This window comes from Anomaloglossus baeobatrachus, chromosome 7, assembly GCF_048569485.1.
Source record: "Anomaloglossus baeobatrachus isolate aAnoBae1 chromosome 7, aAnoBae1.hap1, whole genome shotgun sequence".
Taxonomy (NCBI): domain Eukaryota; kingdom Metazoa; phylum Chordata; class Amphibia; order Anura; family Aromobatidae; genus Anomaloglossus; species Anomaloglossus baeobatrachus.
In genome coordinates this window covers 22,958,571-22,970,688 of record NC_134359.1, presented here as the reverse complement: position 1 = coordinate 22,970,688, position 12,118 = coordinate 22,958,571, and the positions used below count along the sequence as shown (strand labels likewise).

General features: G+C 42.8%; 1 protein-coding gene across 1 annotated transcript in view; it reads left to right on the top strand.

Annotated features, from left to right (window-relative positions):
• LOC142244987 (lactase/phlorizin hydrolase-like) overlaps nucleotides 1-12,118 on the top strand; it is a 43,625-nt gene continuing 31,507 nt past the window's right edge. The window contains exons 1-3 of the mRNA XM_075317154.1: nucleotides 1-568; nucleotides 10,498-10,568; nucleotides 11,934-12,014. Coding sequence (XP_075173269.1) covers nucleotides 1-568; nucleotides 10,498-10,568; nucleotides 11,934-12,014 — 720 coding nt within the window. The remainder of the gene's footprint in view (nucleotides 569-10,497; nucleotides 10,569-11,933; nucleotides 12,015-12,118) is intronic.

Below are 12,118 nucleotides of genomic sequence, written 5' to 3'. Positions count from 1 at the left end.
ATGGCGCCGGCCTGGCGAGGGGTCCTCCTGGTCCTCCTCTCATCCATGGGTTATGGGCTCGGCACTGGACTGCCTGGAGACTTCATGGCCCTTGCTGGCCCTCTGCAGAGGAATGGGCTACTTAATGAAGTGAACCCAGAGGGACAATTTAGATGTGATAATAAGGTGTTTAATACCTTAAAGGACCAAATTCCCACCCTACAGAAGTTTGGCATCACCCACTACAAGCTCCCGCTACCCGCAAACCTGGCCTCTATGAAGGACAATGCGGGGCAGCTGCGGTGTTACACGACTCTTCTCCGGGAACTGAATGGAGCCAACATCAAACCCATTGTGATCTTACATGATGGCAGCAGCCTTTCTGCAGATGGCGCCCGGACTGACGAGAGCCCTATACATGTCTATACAGAATATGCTGACTTTGCTTTCCGCTCATTCAGGGATATGGTCCACACCTGGATAACATTTGATGTTCCTGCAGATGTAACAGATGTGATCTCCCTGCAGATATTGCTGGACGCCCATGAGAAAGTGCACACGGCATATCACCAGGAGCATTCTGCAGGAGGTAAATTATCAAATGAAAAGCCACGATTGAAAACTGATGTAACTAATGTAATATAATCAGGAAATCTATACATTTTATAATTTAGCAGCCTACTACAATAATACTGCTCCTATGTACAAGAATATAACTACAATAATACTGCCCCGTATGTACAAAAATATAACTACTATAATACTGCCCCGTATGTACAAGAATATAACTACTATAATACTGCCCCTATGTACAAGAATATAACTACTATAATACTGCTCCCTATGTACAAGAATATAACTACTATAATACTGCTCCTATGTACAAGAATATAACTACTATAATACTGCTCCTATGTACAAGAATATAACTACTATAATACTGCCCCTATGTACAAGAATATAACTACAATAATACTGCTCCTATGTACAAGAATATAACTACTATAATACTGCCCCTATGTACAAGAATATAACTACAATAATACTGCTCCTATGTACAAGAATATAACTACTATAATACTGCCCCTATGTACAAGATTATAACTACAATAATACTGCCCCGTATGTACAAGAATATAACTACTATAATACTGCCCCCATGTACAAGAATATAACTACTATAATACTGCTCCTATGTACAAGAATATAACTACTATAATACTACCTCCTATATACAAGAATATAACTACTATAATACTGCCCTGTATGTACAAGAATATAACTACTATAATACTGCTCCTATGTACAAGAATATAACTACTATAATACTGCCCCCTATGTACAAGAATATAACTACTATAATACTGCCCCGTATGTACAAGAATATAACTACTATAATACTGCCCCGTATGTACAAGAATATAACTACTATAATACTGCCCCGTATGTACAAGAATATAACTACTATAATACTGCTCCTATGTACAAGAATATAACTACAATAATACTGCCCCGTATGTACAAGAATATAACTACTATAATACTGCCCCGTATGTACAAGAATATAACTACTATAATACTGCTCCTATGTACAAGAATATAACTACTATAATACTGCCCCTATGTACAAGAATATAACTACTATAATACTGCTCTTATGTACAAGAATATAACTACTATAATACTGCTCCTATGTACAAGAATATAACTACTATAATACTGCCCCTATGTACAAGAATATAACTACTATAATACTGCCCCTATGTACAAGAATATAACTACTATAATACGGCCCCTATCCACAAGACTATAACTACTATAATATTGCCCTATGTATAAGAATATAACTACTATAATACTACCTCCTATATACAAGAATATAACTACTATAATACTGCCCTGTATGTACAAGAATATAACTACTATAATACTGCTCCTATGTACAAGAATATAACTACTATAATACTGCCCCTATGTACAAGAATATAACTACTATAATACTGCCCCTATGTACAAGAATATAACTACTATAATACGGCCCCTATCCACAAGACTATAACTACTATAATACTGCTCCTATGTACAAGAATATAACTACTATAATACTACCTCCTATATACAAGAATATAACTACTATAATACTGCCCTGTATGTACAAGAATATAACTACTATAATACTGCTCCTATGTACAAGAATATAACTACTATAATACTGCCCCCTATGTACAAGAATATAACTACTATAATACTGCCCCGTATGTACAAGAATATAACTACTATAATACTGCCCCGTATGTACAAGAATATAACTACTATAATACTGCCCCGTATGTACAAGAATATAACTACTATAATACTGCTCCTATGTACAAGAATATAACTACAATAATACTGCCCCGTATGTACAAGAATATAACTACTATAATACTGCCCCGTATGTACAAGAATATAACTACTATAATACTGCTCCTATGTACAAGAATATAACTACTATAATACTGCCCCTATGTACAAGAATATAACTACTATAATACTGCTCTTATGTACAAGAATATAACTACTATAATACTGCTCCTATGTACAAGAATATAACTACTATAATACTGCCCCTATGTACAAGAATATAACTACTATAATACTGCCCCTATGTACAAGAATATAACTACTATAATACGGCCCCTATCCACAAGACTATAACTACTATAATATTGCCCTATGTATAAGAATATAACTACTATAATACTGCCCCCATGTACAAGAATATAACTACTATAATACTGCCCCCATGTACAAGAATATAACTACTATAATACTACCCCCTATGTACAAGACTATAACTACTATAATACTGCTCCTATGTACAAGACTATAAGTACTATAATACTGCCCCTATGTACAAGAATATAACTACTATAATACTACCCCCTATGTACAAGACTATAACTACTATAATACTGCTCCTATGTACAAGACTATAACTACTATAATACTGCTCCTGTGTACAAGAATATAACTACTATAATACTGCCCCCTATATACAAGACTATAACTACTATAATACTGCTCCTATGTACAAGAATATAACTACTATAATACGGCCCCTATCCACAAGACTATAACTACTATAATACTGCCCTATGTATAAGAATATAACTACTATAATACTGCCCCTATGTACAAGACTATAACTACTATAATACTGCTCCTATGTATAAGACTATAACTACTATAATACTGCTCCTATGTACAAGACTATAACTACTATAATACTGTCCTATGTATAAGAATATAACTACTATAATACTGCCCCCTATGTACAAGACTATAACTACTATAATACTGCTCCTATGTACAAGAATATAACTACTATAATACTGCCCCTATGCACAAGAATATAACTACTATAATACTGCCCCTATGTACAAGAATATAACTACTATAATACTGCCCCTATGTACAAGAATATAACTACTATAATACTACCCCTATGTACAAGAATATAACTACTATAATACTGCCCCCTATGTACAAGAATATAACTACTATAATACTACCCCTATGTACAAGAATATAACTACTATAATACTGCTCCCTATGTACAAGAATATAACTACTATAATACTGCCCCCTATGTACAAGAATATAACTACTATAATACTGCCCCTATATACAAGAATATAACTACTATAATACTGCCCCCTATGTACAAGAATATAACTACTATAATACTGCCCCTATATACAAGAATATAACTACTATAATACTGCCCCTATGCACAAGAATATAATATAAGACAGCATATCCTGTAGGCTGGTCATCAATACGTATGCCTCGACAACCCCTTTAGGCAATGCCCCTAGGTACTATATATAGGAATCTCTCATTTTTGCACTTTCTCCACGGGCACATGACAATTCCTATATAAATCTCCTTGTCTTATTACATGCAGCACCGTGTCAAATCTTCAGGGTGACATGTTTTTATCATGTAATAATGAATCACATTGTGGACTCTGCCCCCAGATAAGTCTTGTTTGTGCAAATCAATATCATATATAGATAAGGGCATTAATTTCAATGTGATAAGATTGATGAACACATCTGATAGATAATTCTCTCTACACAGAGCTTAATTAGCACAATTTAAAGTGTTGAGAATGGAAGAAAGACAAAATATTGCAAGGAAAATAGTAGTTTTCAATATGTGCCCCTTTCACCACCTTGTTGTAAACAAATTCCTACCATACAGGTAAGACAATATCACTGCTACAATCCTCCAAAATGTCAAAATGTCTACCACTAGGAGAGAAGCAATACTAGCTGTAAATAGTCGTATATTGTTAGCTCCCCAAAGTGGTGGCTGTAGAGTCAGAATTTACTCATGAATTGACGAGCAAAAGGGTAACAATATTTTGACCTTTTGACTTTCAGTCTCCATATCTCACCATCCTCTGCAGCTTTGAGCGTGAGGCGACCTTCATTTTATAGATAATAATCTCGGCTATATCATACATAAACGTGACTTGAACCTATTTAGCATATGATTAGTTATACAGATTCTTGCCATGTCACTGCATTGTTACTGTTTTGCTCCTACAAAATCTAAATTTTAATTTTTATTATTTTGTAAATCTCCTTTAGCTTTCACCCCTCCTGAATCCTTCTGGGCTCTCCATCAGATTCAAGCATGTCTCTACTGAAATCTGACCCCAGGTCTCTTCTCCACGTTCCCAGTGTTGGTGTATACTGGTCAGGTCTCTTCTCCACGTTCCCAGTGTTGGTGTATACTGGTCAGGTCTCTTCTCCACGTTCCCAGTGATGGTGTATACTGGTCAGGTCTCGTCTCCACGTTCCCAGTGTTGGTGTATACTGGTCAGGTCTCTTCTCCACGTTCCCAGTGTTGGTGTATACTGGTCAGGTCTCTTCTCCACGTTCCCAGTGTTGGTGTATACTGGTCAGGTCTCGTCTCCACGTTCCCAGTGTTGGTGTATACTGGTCAGGTCTCGTCTCCACGTTCTCAGTGTTGGTGTATACTGGTCAGGTCTCTTCTCCACGTTCCCAGTGTTGGTGTATACTGGTCAGGTCTCGTCTCCACGTTCCCAGTGTTGGTGTATACTGGTCAGGTCTCTCTTCTCCACGTTCCCAGTGTTGGTGTATACTGGTCAGGTCTCTTCTCCACGTTCCCAGTGTTGGTGTATACTGGTCAGGTCTCTTCTCCACGTTCCCAGTGTTGGTGTATACTGGTCAGGTCTCGTCTCCACGTTCCCAGTGTTGGTGTATACTGGTCAGGTCTCGTCTCCACGTTCCCAGTGTTGGTGTATACTGGTCAGGTCTCTTCTCCATGTTCCCAGTGTTGGTGTATACTGGTCAGGTCTCTTCTCCATGTTCCCAGTGTTGGTGTATACTGGTCAGGTCTCTTCTCCACGTTCCCAGTGTTGGTGTATACTGGTCAGGTCTCTTCTCCACGTTCCCAGTGTTGGTGTATACTGGTCAGGTCTCTTCTCCACATTCCCAGTGTTGGTGTATACTGGTCAGGTCTCTTCTACACGTTCTCAGTGTTGGTGTATACTGGTCAGGTCTCTTCTCCACGTTCCCAGTGTTAGTGTATACTGGTCAGGTCTCGTCTCCATGTTCCCAGTGTTGGTGTATACTGGTCAGGTCTCTTCTCCCCGTCCCCAGTGTTGGTGTATACTGGTCAGGTCTCTTCTCCACGTTCCCAGTGTTGGTATATACTGGTCAGGTCTCTTCTCCACGTTCCCAGTGTTGGTGTATACTGCTCAGGTCTCTTCTCCACGTTCCCAGTGTTGGTGTATACTGGTCAGGTCTCTTCTCCACGTTCCCAGTGTTGGTGTATACTGGTCAGGTGTCTTCTCCACGTTCCCAGTGTTGGTGTATACTGGTCAGGTCTCGTCTCCATGTTCCCAGTGTTGGTGTATACTGGTCAGGTCTCTTCTCCATGTTCCCAGTGTTGGTGTATACTGGTCAGGTCTCTTCTCCATGTTCCCAGTGTTGGTGTATACTTGGTCAAGTCTCTTCTCCACATTCCCAGTGTTGGTGTATACTGGTCAGGTCTCTTCTCCACGTTCCCAGTGTTGGTGTATACTGGTCAGGTCTCTTCTCCACGTTCCCAGTGTTGGTGTATACTGGTCCGGTCTCTTCTCCACATTCCCAGTGTTGGTGTATACTGGTCAGGTCTCTTCTCCACGTTCCCAGTGTTGGTATATACTGGTCAGGTCTCTTCTCCACGTTCCCAGTGTTGGTATATACTGGTCAGGTCTCTTCTCCACGTTCCCAGTGTTGGTGTATACTGGTCAGGTCTCTTCTCCACGTTCCCAGTGTTGGTGTATACTGGTCAGGTCTCTTCTCCACGTTCCCAGTGTTGGTGTATACTGGTCAGGTCTCTTCTCCACGTTCCCAGTGTTGGTGTATACTGGTCAGGTCTCTTCTACATGTTCCCAGTGTTGGTGTATACTGGTCAGGTCTCTTCTCCATGTTCCCAGTGTTGGTGTATACTTGGTCAAGTCTCTTCTCCACATTCCCAGTGTTGGTGTATACTGGTCAGGTCTCTTCTCCACGTTCCCAGTGTTGGTGTATACTGGTCAGGTCTCTTCTCCACGTTCCCAGTGTTGGTGTATACTGGTCCGGTCTCTTCTCCACATTCCCAGTGTTGGTGTATACTGGTCAGGTCTCTTCTCCACGTTCCCAGTGTTGGTATATACTGGTCAGGTCTCTTCTCCACGTTCCCAGTGTTGGTGTATACTGGTCAGGTCTCTTCTCCACGTTCCCAGTGTTGGTGTATACTGGTCAGGTCTCTTCTCCACGTTCCCAGTGTTGGTGTATACTGGTCAGGTGTCTTCTCCACGTTCCCAGTGTTGGTGTATACTGGTCAGGTCTCGTCTCCATGTTCCCAGTGTTGGTGTATACTGGTCAGGTCTCTTCTCCATGTTCCCAGTGTTGGTGTATACTGGTCAGGTCTCTTCTCCATGTTCCCAGTGTTGGTGTATACTGGTCAGGTCTCTTCTCCACGTTCCCAGTGTTGGTGTATACTGGTCAGGTCTCTTCTCCACGTTCCCAGTGTTGGTGTATACTGGTCAGGTCTCTTCTACATGTTCCCAGTGTTGGTGTATACTGGTCAGGTCTCTTCTCCATGTTCCCAGTGTTGGTGTATACTTGGTCAAGTCTCTTCTCCACATTCCCAGTGTTGGTGTATACTGGTCAGGTCTCTTCTCCATGTTCCCAGTGTTGGTGTATACTGGTCAGGTCTCTTCTCCACGTTCCCAGTGTTGGTGTATACTGGTCAGGTCTCCTCTCCACATTCCCAGTGTTGGTGTATACTGGACAGGTCTCTTCTCCACGTTCCCAGTGTTGGTGTATACTGGTCGGCTCTCTTCTCCACGTTCCCAGTGTTGGTGTATACTGGTCAGGTCTCTTCTCCACGTTCCTAGTGTTGGTGTATACTGGTCAGGTCTCTTCTCCACGTTCCCAGTGTTGGTATATACTGGTCAGGTCTCTTCTCCACGTTCCCAGTGTTGGTGTATACTGGTCAGGTCTCTTCTCCACGTTCCCAGTGTTGGTGTATACTGGTCAGGTCTCTTCTCCACGTTCCCAGTGTTGGTGTATACTGGTCAGGTGTCTTCTCCACGTTCCCAGTGTTGGTGTATACTGGTCAGGTCTCGTCTCCATGTTCCCAGTGTTGGTGTATACTGGTCAGGTCTCTTCTCCATGTTCCCAGTGTTGGTGTATACTGGTCAGGTCTCTTCTCCATGTTCCCAGTGTTGGTGTATACTGGTCAGGTCTCTTCTCCACGTTCCCAGTGTTGGTGTATACTGGTCAGGTCTCTTCTCCACGTTCCCAGTGTTGGTGTATACTGGTCAGGTCTCTTCTCCACGTTCCCAGTGTTGGTGTATACTGGTCAGGTCTCTTCTCCACGTTCCCAGTGTTGGTGTATACTGGTCAGGTCTCTTCTACATGTTCCCAGTGTTGGTGTATACTGGTCAGGTCTCTTCTCCATGTTCCCAGTGTTGGTGTATACTTGGTCAAGTCTCTTCTCCACATTCCCAGTGTTGGTGTATACTGGTCAGGTCTCTTCTCCACGTTCCCAGTGTTGGTGTATACTGGTCAGGTCTCTTCTCCACGTTCCCAGTGTTGGTGTATACTGGTCAGGTCTCCTCTCCACGTTCCCAGTGTTGGTGTATACTGGACAGGTCTCTTCTCCACGTTCCCAGTGTTGGTGTATACTGGTCGGCACTCTTCTCCACGTTCCCAGTGTTGGTGTATACTGGTCAGGTCTCTTCTCCACGTTCCCAGTGTTGGTGTATACTGGTCAGGTCTCTTCTCCACGTTCCTATTGTTGGTGTATACTGGTCAGGTCTCTTCTCCACGTTCCTAGTGTTGGTGTATACTGGTCAGGTCTCTTCTCCACGTTCCCAGTGTTGGTGTATACTGGTCAGGTCTCTTCTCCACGTTCCCAGTGTTGGTGTATACTGGTCAGGTCTCTTCTCCACGTTCCCAGTGTTGGTGTATACTGGTCAGGTCTCTTCTCCACGTTCCTAGTGTTGGTGTATATGGTCAGGTCTCTTCTCCACATTCCCAGTGTTGGTGTATACTGGTCAGGTCTCTTCTCCACGTTCCTAGTGTTGGTGTATACTGGTCAGGTCTCTTCTCCACGTTCCCAGTGTTGGTGTATACTGGTCAGGTCTCTTCTCCACGTTCCCAGTGTTGGTGTATACTGGTCAGGTCTCTTCTCCACGTTCCCAGTGTTGGTGTATATGGTCAGGTCTCTTCTCCACATTCCCAGTGTTGGTGTATACTGGTCAGGTCTCTTCTCCACGTTCCTAGTGTTGGTGTATACTGGTCAGGTCTCTTCTCCACGTTCCCAGTGTTGGTATATACTGGTCAGGTCTCTTCTCCACGTTCCCAGTGTTGGTGTATACTGGTCAGGTCTCTTCTCCACGTTCCCAGTGTTGGTGTATATGGTCAGGTCTCTTCTCCTCGTTCCCAGTGTTGGTGTATACTGGTCAGGTCTCTTCTCCATGTTCCCAGTGTTGGTGTATACTGGTCAGGTCTCTTCTTCACGTTCCCAGTGTTGGTGTATACTGGTCAGGTCTCTTCTCCATGTTCCTAGTGTTGGTGTATACTGGTCGCTCTCTTGGGGATGTGTACAGCTTTTTCTTCACCTCTACACACAAGTGTTGGATTGGGTTGAGGTCTGGGGACTGTGGGGACAATCCAGATCCGATACTTCATTGTCATTGAACCATTTCTTCTCCAATCTCGCCGTATGCTTCGGGTCGTTGTCCTGCTGGAACACTATGTCGTCCTTTTCATACCCATAGTGCTTGAGTGTAATAGGTAACTTATCTTGTAGGATCCCCATTTTCCCCCAACAGAGCCATCTATTGACTTTCGTCTCATCGCTCCAGATCACCTGTTTCCAATCTTCCACTTTTCATATTTTTTTGTAAACTCGAGCCGACTCTTCTTATGATAATACTAAAGTTGAGGCTTCTTCCTCCACCTTTTTCGGGCCACCATTCCAGACGAGTAACATGCGTCGCTCGGTGCTTCCATGGACGTCTGTGATCTCACTATTATGAAGCAGATGAGCCGCCTCCACTGCCGGGGGTCTCCAGAATTTATAGACTTTGTGATGAGCGACTTGTAGACTTCGATATTTTTCCTGGACGTCACCTCTTGGCTTTTCAATGGATGGACGGACTTCATTTCTGCATTTTTCCACTTGTTATGGCCTCACATGATGCAGTTTGGCAATTTTCTTGACCGAGAGACCGCTATCGATGACCCGGATGATGCAAATTCTCTTTTCTTGGGAAATCTTCATGGCTGCGCCTCAATTCGAACCAGTGACTTTTCACTTGGTAATCAACCTAATCACACTGAGCTATTAGGGAATGTGAGAACAGGTTGTAATTTGTAGTATACAGGAAGAAAAAGATTCTTTTCCACCACCAAGAGCAAAACAGTAACAATACAGTGCCATGACGAGAATCTGTATAATTAATCATATGCCAAGTCACATTTATGTATGAAATAACTAAGATGATTGTCTATAAAATGAAGATCGTCTCATGTTTGAGGCTGTAGTCGGGGATGGTGAGATATGGAGCCTAAAAGTCAAAAGTTCTGTTTATATACTGAACTTAAAAGGGATTGTCAAACATTTTGAAGAACTATATAACTATATACCTTTGGGTATATCTGTTTATCTCATATAGGTGGAAGTCCGACACACGACATCCCCATCAATCAGTTGTTATAGGAGGTAAACAGTGAACGGAGTCAGCACAGCTCCATACTAATGTGGTACATTCATTTCAATAGGAGTCAACTATCCAGCTAAATAGTGGCTTGCCGGGGGACAGACCTCCATCCATCTGATATTTATGATTGTTGATCTATCTACAGGCGCTGACAGCTGTGACTATGCTAATTCAATGATGATCAATATGTAGGGAAAGTCTTGATCCCGTCAGACATGATGTTGTGCTTTTATCATCAGGTGGACAGATATCCATTGCTCTGGGGCCAGGAGCACTGAGAACCTCTCTATCAATACACCCTCGAGTTCTGGTAAATACGGTTTTCCTTTTGGATGTGCATCTTCCAGGTATTCTCTGTGCATGAGGCCGGAGCAGGTGTTTCAGGATGGTAAACTAAGCAATGTTATGGCTGCAAGGCTAAAGTGGCTTGTGATATTAATGTGGAGAGTGGAGAAAGTCTCTGCCACAAATCTCTGGCAGCGGCTTATCTGCCCTGAGAATAAAAAGATTAGGCTGTGAATTTCAACATGTCCAATCCTTCTCATTCCCTGTTAACAGTAAAGGTCCCGTCCCACGTAGCGACGTTCCAACGATTTCGACAACGATATGATCTTATCAGGATCGTTGCTAAGTCGCTACATGATCGCTAGTAAGCTGTAAAACAAGTTTTAAGCAACGACGCAGCAACGATCAGCGAACCGTATAACGACCTCGGTGGTCGTTGGGACTTGTCACACAGCAATGACTCAGACCTTGATAGAGGCGTGGTGTTTACACCTAGGCGTGCCTATGCGTTGTCTTTATCACGCCCCTCTGCTCCGATTGGTGATCACTACAGCTGCGCTGGATTGGGCGACCGTGCCAAACAAAGGCGGACGCAGTAGCGCTTTCATTCATTGACGCAGAAAGAGACGCTACCGCAAACCGTGTGTTGAAATGCTTAGGAATAAAGAATGGAGCAAAGAATGGAATCACTACTACGTAAGCCACCCAATCGCAACGCTGTTGAGAGCACCAATTGGAGTTGAGGGGGCGTTGTTAAAATACACAGCAAAAACACGCCCACGTCGCTGGGTTCAGCGTCGTTAGCGAGGTCGCTAGTCGTTGCTACAGCATCAAACACAGCGATGCATGTAGCGCAGCAGGACACCAACGATCAAAAAATGAACTAGAATATTCAGGAACGAGCAGCGATCTCACAGCAGGGGTCTGATCGTTGGGTTGGTAGATGTCACACATAACGACATCGCTGGCAAGATCGTTGTGTCACAGAAACCGTGACTCAGCAACGATCTCGTTAGCGATGTCGTTGTGTGTGACGGGGCCTTTAATCAGGAAGCCCCCATTCAATTTAAATACTGGATCAACCCCCCCGTAAATTATCAGGTTTGGCTGACCTGAATTTACTCTAAAGTGTATGGGGTCTTCACAATATCACCTTTAATGAGAGATCCTGGGTCCAGCTTTAAAAACATTGCTGTACATGGTGACATCCTTGTGCAGGTTCTCGCCATCCCAAAAAAATAGGGGGAAAAAATCAAAGTGGAATGTTGGACTGGAGACCCAAATCAGCTGAAAGGGCACGCTCTATGGTATATATGGCCTTGCACATGAAAAATAACCAAATCATATATGACAACGATGCCAACCACTTAACCAATTCTGCATGTTTTAGGAAACGGTTGATTTTCTTGCTCTGAACATAAAATACGACTGCGGCAACGCGGATCAGCTGCAAGAGTGGACGGCAATTCAGGTAATAAGAGCACAAGTGACTTTGTTCCTTGTACAAACTTTACTTTTCAGAAGTCTTTTTCTCTAGATTAATGGGAAAGTCAGTGGAAAGCAGGGTGTGTATAA